This window comes from Meriones unguiculatus, chromosome 17 (assembly GCF_030254825.1).
Source record: "Meriones unguiculatus strain TT.TT164.6M chromosome 17, Bangor_MerUng_6.1, whole genome shotgun sequence".
Taxonomy (NCBI): Eukaryota; Metazoa; Chordata; class Mammalia; order Rodentia; family Muridae; genus Meriones; species Meriones unguiculatus.
The window spans coordinates 41,272,396-41,290,888 of NC_083364.1; the positions used below are offsets into that span (position 1 = coordinate 41,272,396).

Sequence of the window (18,493 nt, forward strand, 5' to 3'; positions counted from 1 at the left end):
CCAGGTGGTCTGAGCCACCCTTACTAGGAAACCTAATCTCACTGAGCCCTTCATGCCCCACCCCCCTCCCGCGGTTTGCATGCCCTTTGCGTCCATCTTCACCAACCCCACCTTTGCTTTGGTTATGTATTCTTTCTGTCAAGGAATATGTTTTATTTTTCTTTCACTTGAAAGGTTCTGTGTCCCATTTGCTTGTGTTCATGTTTTCTTCTATTTTTAATCTTTAATGAGCTGTAATTTAGGATAAAGTCTAAGCTCGTCATTATATATGTTCATTCATTTTAAGACACAGTGAGTATAAAACTATCTCTCATTTTAAGCAAATTAGATTTATTAGTATTGCTTCAATATAGACTTCAGTTGACCTTTCTGAAATTAATGGCTCTTACTGAAAAAATAAGTTCTTCTCACCCAATTTAAAAGGCTAAACTATTCACTGAAAGACATTCAAATGTGAATGGTCTGTCTAACTATTTAAGAGACCAATGCCAGACATTTCAGAAGTCTAGGTACTCCAGAATCTTTGAATAATGCAAGGCTCTAGCATCAAGAAGATAATACCGAACCATTAACATTTTTACAGTTAAACAACTTTTTCTCTTTTTGAAAAATACTGACATGCCATCCATTGTCAACAATTGTTCTGCCAAAAAGAATACCAGAGGCAGTCTCGTTTGTTTACTGCCACAGCAGTCAAAACTTTAATTTAAAAAATACCCTTCTAGTTGTGCTGCCTCCAGATCCCAGCCTTTACATGTCTGTAGTAGTTTATGGACATGCTTAATTATGCTACTTTATGCTCAAGAGGTAGGTTTTTCTCTGAGCTTTTCCTACATAGCTTTTGATTAGCAACCAGTGCACTTCACTGTGGTCTATTACGAACAGTTAACTCTCTTCATTGTCTCTAGATTGTGTAGCCTTGTTTTTATGTGCTGGGAAGGAACTCAAGTGCTCAAAGGCTTGTTTGACTAGGTTCTTATAATAGCACTTAATTGTTCTTTCTACTTCCTTGTCCTTTCAGGTCTTCCGACCCCGAACTCCACCAGAGGCAATTGCACTGTGTAGCCGTCTTCTGGAGTATACACCTACCGCCCGATTAACACCACTGGAAGCTTGTGCACATTCGTTTTTTGATGAGTTACGGGACCCAAATGTCAAACTACCCAATGGGCGAGACACACCTGCACTCTTCAACTTCACCACTCAAGGTGACTCCAGACCCTTCCTTCTCTCTCTGAATGGGCTGCCCTCCATAAGAGTATTTTGGCCCCAGTTGGAGGCTGTTTGGGGGGAGGGTTGGGAGGTGTGGCCTTGCTGGTGAAGTATGTCCCTGGGGGTGAACTTTGAGATTCCATTTCCAGTGTGCCCTCTGCCTCCTGTTTGTGGTTTGAGATATGAGGTCTCTGCTGCTTCTTCAAATGCCTGCTACCTCTCCTCCACTATCATGGACTCTTGGTTATTAACCTTTTGGAACCACAAGCCCAAAACAAACACTTTTTTTTCTATAAGTTGCCATGGTCATGATATGTTATTACAGCAACATAAAAGTAAATATGACACTGGATAAATGGATGTGAAGTGACACTCTGTTGGTGATAATCTGCAGATGAAAGTGGTCATGTTAGGTACTCACGGAAGTAAGAAATGCCTATAATTACACACAGTTTTGAATAGAGTAATGGCAGATAAAAGTTTGCAAACAGTCATAGTTTGTCTTATTTTTTTTTTTTTACCAAATCATTATTTTCATGTGCCAAAATTGGGCACATGAAAAATATATAGAGATTTCAGTGAGTTAAATTATTGCCAATAAGACTAAGCAATGGTGCAACCCTTAGGTTTGAATCTGAAAGGTAGACTATTAGTATTTCTTGCTTTCCAGCATTTACATCAGGTTTTTAAAACCCAGAGATGTATTTTATCTATTATCTTAGTTTTATTACTGTGAAGAGACACCATGACCACAGAACTCATATAAAAGAACACACTCAGTTGGGGGCTTGCTTATAGTCTCAGAAGTTGAGTCCATTAACATGGTGGAAGGGAGCATGGTAACATGTGGCCAAACCTGGTGCTGGAGAAGTAGATAAGGGGTTCTACACTCTGACCTGCAGTCAGCAGGAAGAGAGAGACACTTGGGCCTGCCTTGGGCTTCTGAATCCTCAAAATGGCATACTTCCTCCAACAGGGCCACACACCTCCTTATCCTCCTCAAATAATGCCACTTCTGATGACTAAGCATTCAAGGGCCCATTCTTAGTCAGACCACACCTGTATTTCTATAAACTCAGTTATCTTACTTAAAACAAACAAAAAAAGCCGGGAGAACTGAACTCCTAAGAACTCCAGGAACTTTTGCATGAGGAATAGACAGAGGAATTCCCATCCCTTCTGGACCTGGCCCCATTGCTGCTGCTGAGTAAACACTAAAAGGAAACTGAGTTCACTCATTCATTGGTGGTTTCTGATAAATCTGAAAATAGCCATCATCTCCCACCATTTTAGTGTTCACTTCCTATTCTCCCTGACTCAGACTCCAAGTCGTTTCTCCTTTTTTGTTTTTCCCCTCACCTCCTCTAATCGTCTCTCCTCCCCAACCCTTGCTGCCAGCTAAACACAAAATCTGTAATTCCCTCTCAGGAAAAGAAGAGGGGAGTGGTAAGGGTTAGTCAGAGTAGGAAATATGTGAAGGAGTTGGGGAGCCTACTGTGACTAAGAAAGAGGTTTCTTTGAATGTTGAGGACGCCTTTTAAAAGCACCAACAAACACCATTACAACCTCCATTTTCCAGGCTCTGTAATTCAAACTTTTTTGAATATTTGACCCTCCAACTCATTACTGTTCTGCTTAACTTAGAATAATGAGGATCCCAAACATTTCAGAGTTTTGGATCAGCTTTAAACAGTCTCAGGACATCAGAGTACTCTCTTGAACCTTATTTAAAACCCTACCAGCACTGATGGTAGTCACATAATGCTGACAGTTTTACTGCTCACTCAGATATTACATGTTTATTTCATACATCCCTCCACATTCAATTTACAATAATCTAAATACACAGGGGACATGCTCAGTGTTAAATGGAGAAAATGTTTCATTCTCCATCACAAAGGGTACCCCGTCTCCTTAGTGTGCCATATTAACAAGAATAAACGTCTGTCCTTTCTCCAGATCACAAAGTTGAAAATGATAGCAGGACACTAGAGCAACTGTACATACAAGCTGAATAAAATTACTGATGGATTATCAAGAGTCCAGTTGGCCCAGAAACAAGCTGTTTTTCTATGTGTCAGTCCCCATGGTGGCAATGCTCAGAAGAAAGCTGTATAGCTTCAGGTGTCACTGATAGGAGCAACTGCAGTGTGACAAAAGGCTAGGCTAGAATGCTTACTTAGTTCTCTTGACAAAGAAAAATGTATCTTTATTCCTTATTGCTTTGGTTTTCACCAATAGCACTGTATGTAAACTAAAGAAATTGCTGGAAACAGAAGAAATACAGAGAAAGCTGGAGGTGCAGCCCTTAAATGCTAGTCTTCATAATAGTCACTTTGTAACATTCTGTATTGTGGTTCTCCTCAAAATTTCTAAAACATGGATAGTCCTTGAGCATAAAACATGTCCCGATTAAGATTTCTAATGCATTTGTTAACTTTGATATATTTCAATTATATGTCATATGACTGTATTTAGGAATTCTGCTTTTAAAAATTTTTTATTACATGCATATGGGTATATGCCTGCATGTTTATGTGAATAGCATGTATGTCTGGTGCCTGTAGAGGTCAGAAGAGGGTGTGAGAGCCCCTGGAGCTGGAGTTACAGTGATTGTGAGCGGTTGCATGGACACTTGAAACCTGGATTCTTATAAACTACAGGTTTATACTCCTCTAGAAGAGCAGTCAGTGCTCTTGTTGTTGTCGTTTTTGTTTTGTTTTGTTTTGTTTCAGTCAGTGTTCTTAATCACAGAGCCATCTCTTCAGCTTCACAACTTTGCTTTCTTATATATCAAACTCCAGAAAACAATCATTTGAATTTTACTTTTTATATCTGTGCTTTTAATCAATAGAACTATTTTTGCTTGGGTTTTTTTGTTTGTTTTTGTCATGAACGGTTGTTTGGTTTGGTTTGGTTTTTCTTTTTGGGGGGAGGGTTATATCACCTGAATATTTTATATAAATCACCTATAAAATTTATGAGCATAGCGATCGAGGCGTGATCAAGTACGCCTTTAATCCCAGCACTCAGGGAAGCAGAGGCAAGAGCATCCTGTGAGTTCAAGGCCAACCAAGGCTACACAGAGGAACCCTATCTCAAAAACCAGAAACAAAACAGAACAAGATTATGAGGCTAATTAGAAAGCCTTGTGATGCCCAATCGCAAGTTGTGTTTTCTTTTGTACTATAAGCATGTGTTTATGGCCTGTATGGAACACTTTTTAAAGAGATCTCTAAATGTCTTGTGGCCTCGAGCAGCTGCAACACTGTCTTTATTAAGAGCTGTCCTCAGCTTTAGATTTCCTTACCTCTTTTTAAGCCATTTGTGACAAGCCAGCACTGATTGAGATTTTTGGAATTTTGAGATTTTGGAAAAGCCAACTTTTCCAAAGACAAATATTTTTATAATTCAAAATAAACCAAAAAACCCCTGGTTAGGTATGTGACAAATGCACATGTAAGTACTGCTTAATCCTTATGACATTTGTCACTTCACGTTTCTAGACACATATTCTTCACTGTATTTGTGTATATGTGTCTGTGTAAATTAAAATAACACTTAAACTTTTTATTTAATTAGATTTCAGAATCCAGACTTTAAGTTCTATTGTTCTATGTGCTGTTTTTAAGTAATTCATTTGATTACACGCTAGTGAGAATCTTCTGTTATTACTACTGAAATAAAAATTTTAAAGTTACCAATTCAACAAATCCCTGAGGTTTTCTTAAAAAACTGAGCTGAGATTCAAGTAGGATTATTTTTAGAAAGCAAACGGCATAATATTAGTTGTATATCCTTTGTGCTATGCAGCTTTATCAACATTTTCTTTGCTTCTGAAGAAAATCATGTCCCCATTAGGTATTTGTCTCTCAGCCGCTGGCAGCAGCCAGCTTGCTTTTTATCTCCATGGATTTTCTCATTTGGGATAGTTTGTATAGTATGTGATTTCTTTCACCTAACCAATTTTCATGCGTAGAGCATGTTTCAAAAGTCCATTCCTTCTTGTGAATGAACGGTGCTTCATTGTGAGGCTGTGTGCTGTGTTTTACTTAGGCATTCATCTGTGATGGACTTTTGGGTATATTGTGACAGTTTATATGCCGAGGCTTGTTTGAGTGACTGGGACACTGCTCGGTCACATGATGATTCTGTTTAGAGAAACTGGTGCACTGTCTCCATAGCCGAGCTTCTTCCATCCCCACCAGCAGGGTACAGGAGTACTTTCCGCACTGTGTCAGCATGTGCCTTTTGTTTTCAGTGGTCTTTCTAACAGATGTGAAATTCTCCCCTAACTTGTTGATCACACTGATAAATGAGTCAAAATTCAACAAAAGCTATTTCCTATTTGCTACATCCTTCATAGTCTTGGGGACTTGGACCTGAGGAGGGGGTTGAGGGAATGAAGAAAAGACAGACAGATGGACGCGTGGTTGGAATCTAGGATCAGGTGGTCTGGGCTCTTGGCTGGAGCAGCGTCAGCATCCTGGAAGCTTAGAATGTTTATATTATGTAGAAGTGAACAAAGAGAAGCAAGGTTATTACATACCCCTGAACAGGGAGGTGGGTAATTACATACAGAGGGCAGAAAGGTGGGGCTTATGGAAACTAGTTTAGCTCATTTGGTAAAACAGCCTCTACAGAAGACCAGTCTTCAGGTCACAAACATCCAGGGAGAGAGCACTGGGGGACACTTTCCCCACACACTGTCAGCATCCACACATGGACCAGGAAGGCGTTGCCGTTTCCTGTGATCCTCAGCCTGAGGTGCAGTGGGAAAGTTTTCCATTCTTGAGGTTCTGGGGTCCTTGAATGGCCAGTAGATGTTAATAACACGTTCATATAGGACTTCATACACTCAGGGCTTCCTCCAGCCCTTCAAACATGCTTTATACTTTAGAATAGAAATGCTGAAGGATTTTTATGAGTGGGAATCAACTCCCCTTAGCAGTTTCCAGACTTGGGCTGCAAATATAATACAGCTGTTAAGATGAGGACCCAAGTTTGATCCCCAGAACCCCCCTCCCCAAGCTGTACCTATTAAGTAAACTCTAAATATATTCCGGGAATAATTTTTCATCAGGCTAAATATATTTAAAAATGAAGACTAGTGGTGCAGACCTGTAATCCCAAAGGTGGCCTGGCACTCATGATTTTCTGTGCACGCACCCACACATCAACCCACATAAACTCCCACAAACATGTACACAAGACACAAATCCTACAGTGTGTTACGTTGCTTAACTTTGGTGCATTCTTATAAACTACAGACTCGATTACAAAGACTCCTGTAGTTCAAGCTTTAACCATGCATATATCTAATAGTCCCACTTCTTAAGATTTGTTTTATGCATATGAGTGTTCTGTTTTCATTCATAGCAGGAGAGGGAATCAGATTCTATTACAGGTGGTTGTGAGCCACCATGTGTTTGCTGGGAATTGAACTCAGGACCTCTGGAAGAGCAGCCCATGCTCTTAACCCCTGAGCCATGTCTCCTGCCCAATATTCACATTTTTTTTAAAAGAATGAATATTAGCTGGTTAGTGGTAGTAGCTGCAGCTCAGGCCCTTGATCCCAGCATGCGGGATGCAGAGGCAGGAGGATCTTTGTTAGTTCAAGGCCAGCCTTGTCTACAGAGTGAATTCCTTGGACAGCCGGGGCTGTTACACAGAGAAACCCTGTCTTGAAAAACAAACAAACAAATAAAAATGAGTATTCTCTTTGGATACTGGCAGCTGCTTTATTTACCTGTACATCAAATATAAGCATGATTCTACATGGTCTGAGTGTGAATATGTTTTTCAGCATTTGAAGAATGTATGTCTGAGTTTTCTTTCCATTTACAATGATAAAATACTCCAACAAAGGCAACATTAAGGGAGAAAGGGCTTATTTCGCTTACAACTCCAGGTAGGACCTCTTTGCAGGGAGGCCAGGATGTCAGGACTTGAAGCAGCTAGTCATATCCACTGTCTGCAGCAAAGAGAATGTGTACATGCATACCAGCTGCTTAGCTTGGTTCGACTGTGATACAGTCCAAGACAAGGACAAGGAGGTGGGGCAGTTTTGGACTAGATCCTCTCAAATCTGTTTGCATAACTAAATTTCTCACAGTTATGTCCACAATTCTACCTCAGCTAGACTGTCTCTCACTAAGGATCTCCTCCCACGTGATTCGAATTTATATGAGGCTGACAGTTAAAACTAACCATTCCGTGTGTGTGTTGGACATAGTATGGACAGATGAATCGTCAGAGGCAGATCGTTTGGTGATTCTGTGACTGTCAGAGAAAATTCTGCATGAGCCTTTGGATCTAGTCAAGTGGACTTTGATATCGTGGGATATATGTTTTCGTTTTTCACCAGACTAAATATATTAAGATACATTTGTGAGTGACTGTGTGTGTTACATGTTTTAAAATCCTTGTCAGACATATGAAAGTGAACTGCTACAATATAAGAATGCTTGTTTCTAGTAATTGTAAATCACTGTTGCTCTTGAACAATGTTTCTGCATAACGACATGGAATTATGGATGCCGATCTGTTTGAGTCTGTATTCTACTTTTGGAGCAGTGTTTCCAGACGGTGATCTTGTTTTGTAAAGGGAAGAGATATATCTTGGATACCCCCCCCACATATATATGTATGTACATATATCTTTTACATATATATATTAAATAGTTTATATAATATATATATATTACTTGGATAAATATAACTTTAAAATGCAGACTTGAGAGTAGTTAGTAATTAATGGCTGATCAGAATAGAACAGTGTAATCCAAGAGGTTAAAGAATAAGGTACAGTCATCCACTCCATTATATAGTAGAGACTATCCGGATAGCTACTGTTAGGTAGAGGAACTGTGAATGCATAGCAAGGTTCTGCTGGTAGCAATACGAACAACTTCATCCTCCAACCACATTTTCAGTGATATCTGGCACTAACCCCTCCCCCCATCTAAATAAAGAGAAGGCCTGAGCTCTCTGTAGTGATGCCCATTGAGTGTGTGAATTAGTTACTTTAAGTAGATATAGCTGTGTTCAGTTCAGCTGATGTGTATTGGACATTTCTAACTTGCCTCCGATTGCAGTGGCTGTTAACAGTTACTGAAGCTTATGGCAAAGCTGACTTCAGTTTGAGGCTGGTTTCTGTACTGTGAATATTAGTACACAAAGGACCCTTAATGTTACTTTGATTAATCCCAAGACATAGGCGCACAGTCAACTGCGAGCTATGGGCAGAGGCGTTCTGTCTCAGTTTGGGCTAGCTGAGTATGCACACACACACTAACTAGACAGGTGATCTGAGTAGTGGAAGCAAATGAGGGGGCTGTGAGGAAAGCAGCCAGAGACACGCCAAGCCAGTGTGTGTTGAGGTTCGCCTTCACGGTGGCTGCCAGCACACTTCCTGCTAAATTCCGTAGTCCCCTAGATGCTGTACACGTGGGAAACTTTAATTTGCAAGTGCTGTCTTCCTGATAGACTTGACTGCCTTGTTCTTCGATTGCCCAGTTCTGTTTTCTATTGATCCATCAAAGACAGATGCCTTTATCTCTCTACTCTGATACCTAACATACCATTTCAGGTCTGCTATTACTAGGTGGATGGTTGGATTTTTTTTTTGTTTTTTTTTTAACTTTCTGTTTTTGGAGATTTTGGGGGATGGCAAGTTTAAATTTCTTATAGTTTTATGGAGAATAACTACACATACACGTTTGCAGCGATGGCTGTTACCAGGTTCCTCTGCTAGTCCAGTTAGGATATTGTTAAACTGCCTGGCTTGGAGCGAGCCAGTGTAGCGCCTTCCTGCTGCTCAGTGAGAGCTGCACACCCTCCTACACCCTAATTAGGGCATAGCTTCCCAAAGCTTGACAAGCTGCTAGATGTTCTCACTGGCCAGACAAACAAATGAGTCTTTTCCTGTCTTTTAAGCTTTTTTTTTCTTCCATTAATTTTGATATTAGTTTATTACTTTCCTGAGTTCAAATGTGGTCTTATTAAGAATTTTAATTTTGTATAAAATTAATATTTAGTTGCCAGTCTATAAATAAATCACTATTGGCAAAGGTTTTGACCCTCAAATATTTTAAAACTGCTCATCAAAACACTGATTTCTAGCAGCTGGAGAAGGAGATTAGTAGAGGATTAAAAGAAATCTCAAACAACTTACTGGGTTTGGGATTTTATTTCTTAACTTTTCTGTTAATGCCGAATATTTAAATTGTGAAGATGATGCTGTATTTCAGAGGACATATTTATTATTTCAAGTTATGACACTTAGGAGGATGACAAGGAAGTTCCCAAATTCCATGACAGATATCAGGCATGACAGGATTCTCTCCAGCAAACTGAAAGGACACACCTGTTGAAGCCAGGCACTATGCAAGCTCAGCACCACTGCTTATCAAGTTGGTATCATTAGCTTCAGTTCATCTTAAACACAATATAAGACATAATAGAAATTGATTTTTCAAAAAAAAAGATAGTCTCTATAACCTTGGCAAAAAATAGCATATTTAGGTTTAAAAATTTTCAAACTTTTTGACAATAATCTTTTAAATTTGAGTAATGTAAAATACGGTGAAAATATTTTTATTTTCAATACTCCTATTTGACTACCTTTGGCTGCTCTTTGTTCACGTAACCCTTTCTATTTGCTGTTGCTCTGAAGTTCTGCTCCCAAACACTTCTAGTCAGGTGCTGCAGAATGCCGGGGCAGGGCGGGGGAGGAGTTGGTGGAAGCATATGTGTGTGTGTGTGTGTGTGTGTGCTTACTCTCAGAAAACCAGGGGATGGTGGAAGCGTGTACATATGCTTTCTCTCGGACTTTTCACTGCTACCTTTGCCCAGGACAAATTTAGTTCTTAAGTGTTCATTAGTTTCATGTCACATGACATTACTTTCTCTCTAACTTGATTACAGCTCCCTGTTGCAGCTTACAAACTGGTCTTTACTATCGTGTCTTACAAAGGAGTTTCACGTAGAGGGTGGAGAGTGGACCCTAATTTTTGCTTCTGTTCCTCTAGAACTGTCAAGTAATCCACCTCTGGCCACCATCCTCATTCCTCCTCATGCTCGGATTCAAGCAGCCGCGTCAACCCCTACAAACGCCACAGCAGCCTCGGGTGAGTCCAGCACATCTACTCATTTTGCTTTTCTAACATGCTGAGCTTTAAAAAGGACACAGCGGCCTCCATTCCTGTGCTGTGAACATTTACTTCCCTTTAAGTATCAAAAACAAATTGTAGCCAAATGAGTAAAACAGAGTATAATTCTGCTTTCCATCTAAAACATATAAAATAAAAGCAACCTATAAATATTGTAATCACATACATACACATTTTATACATAACATGTATGCTGTTTTCTCAGCACAAGGTGTTTATAGGAGGAAACAGTTTTTATAAATGGAACACTGTGGAGAATACCTCGCTTTAGTTCTAACGTCTAAATGTAAATTGTATTAGTACCCTGAAGAGGCAGATTTTAAGAAGTCTGAACATAAGCTGATACAATCTTACAGCTAAAACTGCAATGAAGATTCATTTAATTTTGTCTCAGAGTATGATTAGGCTGGCCCCCTCCTCACTCCTCCCACCCCGCCCCAGAAAAACAAAACAAGGACATCTGTAAAGGTCCCCAGGTTACAGCTAGACCGTAAAATGAGTTTCTGGTTCCTGAGCCAACTGGCCTTGGAACTTGGGAAACAGTAATAGGTGGTACTCCCCAAAAAATCCTCAACACCCACAAGCCAACAAGTGGCAGGAGCTACCTTTTGCCACATTACCGGTTACACTGAACTGAATGTTTTTGGCCTAAGGACATTTATGGTAAAGGAGATTAAATGTTTTTGATTGTTTTCTTGGGTGATAAAAGTCTTTCAGCAGCAGCTAGGTTTCAGCACTCAGCGTAAAGGTCAAAAACTTCATTTTTTCTGAAAGAGTCCTGTTTCTATCCAATTGAAATCTTTTTAAATATTGACTAACAAAGATTAAACATTTCATTCTACTCTGTCCTACCTTCCAGAAAGAGACTGTTTTCTAAGTCCTTCAGTTCATGAAACCCGGAGAAAGTTATTTGAACTTCATTAGTTTTATCGATGTGTTGGTCACTCAGTTAGCAAAATGAGTAACAGTGCTCTCCTAGAATAATGTTGTAGAAATCATTTTATGCCAAAATGTGCTTTAAGTTTTTTAATGTAAAAATACAATTTTAGCAGATCGTGCAGTGCACTTTGTAATCTCAGCACTCCTGAGGCAGAGGCAGGCAGATCTCTGAGATTTGAGGCCAACGTGATCTACATTGCAAGTTTCCGGCCAGCCAGAGCTGAATAGTGTGACTCTTTATCAAACAGACAAACAAGAAACACAGTTTTGTTTGTTTTTGTTTTTTAAATGCTGTTGTCTGTTTGTTTAGAACAGAGACAGAATGGTTAAATGAACTAATAAAGTTATCACCTCACCCACCACGTATATCAGATTGGTCATTGATGGTGTGACCAGAGTGCTGTGACTGACATGTTTACTCACTGAGCTAGTGTCCAGGAGGTTGGTTAGACTTCTTTAGACCAGGTGTGTCTAATCTGTACCCTGGAGGCTGCAGGCAGTCTCAGGGTAGACATGATATGGCTCAGCGCATTTAGAGGTGACAACTTTATGTCAAAAGTTGGGCCTCCCTGCTGTAATATGTATATTAAAATGAGAGTTGTGGGCTAGAAAGGTGGCTCAGCAGGTAAAAGTACCTGCCAGCAAGCCCAGTGAGCTCACTTCAATCCTAGGAACTCACATGGTAGAAGGAAGAACCTGCCCTTGTGGGCTGTCCTCTGACCTCCACATGAACACTGCCATACACGTGAACACACACAAATACCAATAAATAGAAAATAGGAAGTTTTAAATAAGTTTTTAAAGACGTATTTATTTTCTGTGTTTTGCTTGGATGCATATCTGTGTGCTTGGATGCATATCTGTGTGCTCGGAGGCCAGAAGAAGGTGTTGGATCCCCTAGAACTGGAGTTAGGGATGGTTGTGAGCCACCATGTGGGTACTGGGAATGGAGCACACATCCTATGCAAGAATAAGTGCCCTTGACTGCTGAGCCGTCTCTCTCGCTCCTAACTTTCTTAATGTGAGATACTGAAATAATTAAGTGTATCAGTAGCTCAGGTTCTGGGATATACTGTACTCTGGAAAGGGGCCTGGTGTAACCTGGTCATGTCACTTTGAAACAGGTTATAACAGTTTATAAAATATGTTGCAGGGTACATGTTTTTAAAAATACCTGTAAAAAACAGAAAAGCTATGTCATCAGAAAAGCTGACATTGGACTTGGACCCTGAGAGTTTATGCCCAAGTTGAGGTAAATCAAGACATGAGGAATTTAATTGACCTGAGAAATAGTAACTGAAGTCTGAATCAAAGTGGAGAAATGCGTTCTTGGTTACCAGAGAGAATCTCATCTATTGCTCTGAGCTGCCTAGTGGTGAAATCAGCATTATCAGTGGTTAAGACTACCCATTGTTGGTTAGACAAGAAGTTCGTTGGCCTAGAAGGAGTGTTCCTGGCCCTGCTGCTTATAGTTCTTAGACTTGGTAGGGGCAGAAATGACAGTCAGTGAAGATTTCATCACTTTCAAACAGTAAGTGTGTTTCACATGGACACTTTCTTTAAGCACTTCTCATGTAAACCAACGGTATGACACCACAAATAGTAGAATTCTTTGGGGGCCCAGATAAGGGTCAGATAAGTATGTTTTCAATACTGATGTCCACCAACAGATGATATATATGATCTTAACAGTTGCCTCCGTTTAGTTATATGTGTGTTTGGCAGTGGGAGCGACATTCTTTAATAAACTTTAAAAATGCGTGTCCTCTGTTTTTTCTTGTTTTGGTCTCCTTATCTATAAAATAGTAAGGGTAAGGATGGGCCCAGGCATGTTTTAAGAAGTGCTAGACATGGTGGCATCCATTGGTAATTTGAGCAGTTGGGAGGGTGAGGCAAGAGGATCAATAGGCGTTCAAGGTCAGAATGGGCTACATAAGTGAGTACCAGGCCACCAGTACTGAAATGCAAGACCTTACCTCAGAACAAAGCAATCTCACATCCACATATATGGAAGACAAAGTCTGTGTGCCTCTTGGAGACCCCGTCTTCACATAGATACAGTGAAAAAAAAAACGCCTTTCGGCATAGACACAACTTTCCTCATAAACCATTTCTGAGTCTGCTTCATGCCTCAGAATAAACGTGTAAGCTGCAAAGCTTTAAACAGGACTATCTGAATCTAAAAAAAAAAAATATTTTAAATATTAGATTTTTAAAGTCAGAATTTCTAATCATCCAACCTAAATGATACCATTATATAATAAACCCCAGCATGTCCTGGGTTTAATGAATTAAAATATGAACTTCTGAGCTATTACAGTAGTTGGCTTTCTTGATTTAAGTTTCTGAAATAGAATTTCTGTATCAAAAATAATTAGCAGTTTTGAGGCTGAGTCACCAAAAAGCAAATACTTGTCTTCAGCAGCCCAGGGCCGAGCTAAGTTTAAGCACAAAAATGAATTCAGAACTAAGGCATGATCCTGAAATTGCGGCCTGATTCTGACACGTCTGACGCATGCTCTGCATAGCGTGTGTTTGTCCAGAGCAGACTTGTTGGGATACAGAGACTCCTGGTGATTGCCTCCAAAGCCGCCACATTTATAGACAGGTAGAGCAAAGACTGGGGTTTTCTGCCTTTCCTTTTGACCTATGAACAAAGCTTAGTCTTAAATAAAATGGGACAGAAGCAGAAAAGCAAGACAAATTGACTGTGATTATATTGATTGTTATGAAACAAGCTTTGGACTGATGACCAAAATATTAAGTGGCTTCTAGATACCTAGATCATGATGAATTCTTTCTGTTGCTGCTTCTGGACAAGCAGAGAAAATAAATCTACATATCTGGATAGAGTCCTAAAATCCTACTGTTTTTCTGGGAATATATAGTTAGCTCTTGCTATGTGGCCTCTACAGAAACTTTGACTAATAACTTTTTTAGTCACAGCGTTTCACCTTTCTTGAAAACGGTTGAGATAGTGTGTCTGTGACATTAAATGGCATTAACATATTTTGGTTACTTTTTCCATAGCTGCCACTATGGAGAGTGGGTAAATATTGGGGGGGATTTTTAAATCTTTAAAATCATGTTGGTTTCAAGGCTAACATGTGAGGAAGATTATGTATATATGTATGTATGTATGTAGTAAAATGCTTTGTTAAACTAGAGAATGTTTGTGTTGAACTTCTCCCTCCCCCCCCAAAAAAAACATTGTTAGTATTATTTTTCTCTTTAAATACATATCTTAGAACACTATAGTTGAACATGGCCTAGAATGACATAAGAATCTCTTGAAGATTATGTATCTAGAACTCTTAAGTCTGTAAATCCCTTTCAGGGATATGTGTGTGTTAGATTTCCTCAGCACCCTCATATCATCTCAGTCATTGTGTTGGGAACCTTTTATCTGGCCCATCACCTCACATACAAACCACTTCAGAAATCTTTGATGAATTGAACTTGAGTTTAGGGTATTTTATGCAGAGCAGTGTTTCTTACTCTGTTGAGGATCTTAGTCTAATGGATACAGGTGATTTTTTTTTTTTAGTACAGTATCTTCCTATTGAAAATAACTTTAAACCCACTGATTTCAGTGCACATTTTCATTGTCTACTGAGCATAGAGCATCACTATCATCAATGTTCATGTTTGTTCACAATTGTTCCAGTAACTGTAATCCCGCTACTGACAACATGAGCAAATACCATTTTTCCATCACCCATTACAATGTTGACGCCCCCTCTCATTCCAAAAGTGGTTTCTCTGTGTGTTACTCTCTTCAGTAATCCACATAGGATTGTTCTCAACCAACCAAACTTGAGGGCAATTCTCAGTACTGACTAAGATGTTAAATTGTGTTGTGGAGTATGTTCTAAAGTGTCAAGGCTTTTGGTTTTTTATAACTTGTATACCACTTGCACATTTCACAAATATGCTCCTTTTTTGTTTGTTTGTTTGTTTCTGTCTAAACAAAGAAAATCTATCAAAAGGGATGAGGCAAGGTCTACTAGAGACTGTTCGCCTTTACCCCAGTTATGATGAGAGAAATTTTTCAGTGAAAATTTTCAGTGAAATTGGCCATTCCTCTTGTTTGCTTAGCCGTGAACTAACTTTCTATAGTAGTAATTTTACATGAGGCAAAACAACAACAAAGACCCACAGCAGATGCTTGTTAAGAAAATTCTCAGCTTCTTTTCATTTAAAAAAAAAATGGCTCTATCAGAGATGGAAATTAAACCTTTTCTGGTTTGTTTTGTTTGAGAGAGTTAGTCAGGGAAGTTTCTTCAGCATTTTTTAAATGAATTCTGGAATGCATTTTAGATTTGTTTCTTGTACTGTGACTTTTGACTTTGAAGACATTTAAAGGGTGTATCTTGCCCTTTCTTGAGACTGTGTTTTGTTGATTAGGATTCCTGTTTTCCTTTTCTGGTTGAAAACCTTTGTGGGAAAAAGGGAATTGTGGTAAGAGTTGACTAAGACCTGCTTCACCACCGTTTTTTCCTAGCCAAGGGGCTGAACTTCCAAATGAAAGCTCTTGCTATTTGCTGATCTAAACCAGTTGTGGCTGCCCATGAGGTTTCCATTGTTCTGTTCCATTATGTGTATCCTTCTCTAAAATAATTAGCTTGTCAGAAAACCCTTTGTGGTGTTACTTCTCCCTTTCCTTTAAGAGTATTTGACGTTACTTGATCCAAGTTACAGGGTGCTTTTCAATGTTTTAATGTTTCTTCAATACTAACTTCTTTGATAATCCTTTTGTTGTTGTTGTTTTGTTTCATTTGCTTGTTTGTTTTTGTTTTTCGAGGCAGGGTTTCTCTGTGTAGCCTTGGCTGTCCTGGAACTGTCCTGGTCTGTAGACCAGGCTGGCTTTGAACTCATATAGATCCTCCTGCCTCCACCCCCCAAGCACCAGGATTAAAGGTGTGCACCACTACGGCCGAGTCTTTGAAAATTCTTGACTCAAGTTTTCCTATTCTCTATAAACTTTTTGAAGTCTGTTTTGCTGGGGTCTAGTTAAGTGTTAGATGTGTTACATGATCTCCTCACTCTTGTTTTTACTCCAAAATTCCTCTCATGTACAGCCATTTAGCCATTTCTTTCCAGTGGGGTAAGAATGACCAAGAACAGTTCCTCTCGTTGTCTGTTTTGCAACTTGTTTGTGTGTGAATTGTGTTCACGGCCGCTGCTGCATCTCAGCCCTCCAGAGGTCTTGTGGCAGACTCATGGGGTGGTGTGTTGCAGTGTCTACTGTGGCGTTCACCTCCGGATCCCCTCGCTGTATTTCTCTTCCTGATCCTCTTTCCTGTTTGTTTTTATCTTAACCCAAGTATATGTAGAATTTTAGACAATTGTGTGCCTTGTTTTTCTTCTTCTTCACTAAAGATACATAGTTAGCATGGGAGCTAGTGTGTTCTGTTTTTGCTTCCATGGGTAATCACAGAAGATGTTTTGTTTCTTAGTATATGAGTAGCCAGAGAGATGTGCTTTTCTGTTCAATGGGCTCATGCTATTTGAATATGAATGTCTACTACTGTAGACACATGCTGTGTTTTTCTATTACTAAATAGTATTTGTGGCAATTCATCTAATTTCTTAGTTTTGAGCATTAGAGTTATATATAAGGATTGTTTAGCTTTTTGTTGTTTTTGCTCTTCTGAAAAGGGCTTTGCAACTTTTGCATAAAGCCTTGCTTATTCACTTAAAATAATTACTGAAATAGTTTGGGGACTGATGTTAAAGGAATGAGGGCTTTTAAATACATCCTGTCAAATGCCTTCCAAAAACCCTGTCCCAGATTATACTCCCCGTTGCGGTGCAAGTACTTGTTCACTTCCCAGGAGGGGGGGGGTCACTGTGCGTATGTGTGCATACTTTTATGTGTTACCAGTTTGGCAGCCGAATGTGCGTAGCTCTTCCGGGGAGATAGATTTCTGTTGTAAACTATTTCAGTTTCATAGTCGCACACCAGCAAGTGTGCATGTTCTCCGTTAGGGTCAAGTTTACTTCATAAACTTGTGTATGAATGGCTGCAATGAGAGCTGTCCAGCTGCATATGGCAATAACACGCCTGTTATCCCCATCACTTAGGAGGTAGGCGTTTGAGGCCTGCTTGAGCTGTATGAGACCCTGGCTCAGTCTGTTAAGTGCTTGCCTTGAAAGGATGAGGCCTTAGTTCTAGCCCCACAACGGTTAAAGTACCAGATATGGTGGTGCTTGCTTACAATGCAGCGGAAAGAAGGCAGAGGCGGGAGGGTCCCTGGGGATTTCTGGTTATCCGTTGTAGCCTAATTGGTGCGCTCCAGTCCAGCGAGAGACCCCGTCCCAAAGGGAGATGTTTGGTAGGTAAGGAAGCTTGTTGATGACTTGGTGTTCGTGGGGTAAGGATGAAGCTGAACCCCTAGGCTCTCCGTGGCACAGGTGTTGCACGTGCACTCTCTAAAGGGAAATACGTATATAGTGGGGTGAAGGGCTGTAAAGGAGTGGCTGGGTACATGTCTGCAGGTGACACAAGCCTAAACATGCACATATGTGACATGCACATTTTCCTGCATATACAGATGCCTTTTTAAAAGAAGGAAAAGAAAACTTAATTTTCCCAGAACACTGAGTGGTAGGTGCCGCGTCTAGGAAACTGTTGGGTTGTGCGTGTCAAGCATATCCTGTCCTATTAACTCAGATGTTGTCTAGGGATTTCCACTGCCTCCTAACAGAACTCAAAATCCTTATTTAGCTAATGACTGTCTTATGCCTCGCTCTGGATGTTCCTTTAGTGTTTCTCAGATTTCACTTTCTTGCCTAAAGTTACCTACTTTTTTATTTTTCTTCATTATTCCTTAATTAGATCTTTTAACTTAAAAATGAAAATATTTCCCATTACCCATGTGCTTCAGTTCTCTGCCCTGAAGATGGGAGCCTGTTACTTAAAATGTTCACTCCCTCTGAGCGTCCAGGCAACCGATACTCTTGGTATCAGCAGATTGGATGTGAGCAGTCTTGCTGACAGGCTGTCCATGAGGGCTGGTGGGTGGGCTGAGTCACTGGCTTCTGTGTTTCACTTCTATTTTTGCAGTGACTGCCAACTCCCTTGGTGTCTTGTGCCAAATCTCTTTCTAGGAACAATATGGAAGGAGTTAAAGATGGGTTGCTAAGGAAGGTTTCCTTTCCCTTAT

The 18,493-nt window shown here is 39.9% G+C and overlaps 1 protein-coding gene across 5 annotated transcripts in view; it reads left to right on the top strand.

The window, feature by feature from the left end:
• The window catches only part of Gsk3b (glycogen synthase kinase 3 beta), a 149,207-nt gene that overhangs the window by 117,571 nt on the left and 13,143 nt on the right, over positions 1-18,493 (top strand). For 3 of the 5 annotated variants that reach the window (XM_060370382.1, XM_021648578.2, XM_021648577.2), the window contains 2 exons: positions 1,022-1,208; positions 10,245-10,343. In XM_060370382.1, coding sequence (XP_060226365.1) covers positions 1,022-1,208; positions 10,245-10,343 — 286 coding nt within the window. Of the gene's footprint in view, positions 1-1,021; positions 1,209-10,244; positions 10,344-11,434; positions 13,086-18,493 lie in introns of those variants that run through there. The other 2 variants (XM_060370378.1, XM_060370379.1) reach the window with 2 other exon arrangements.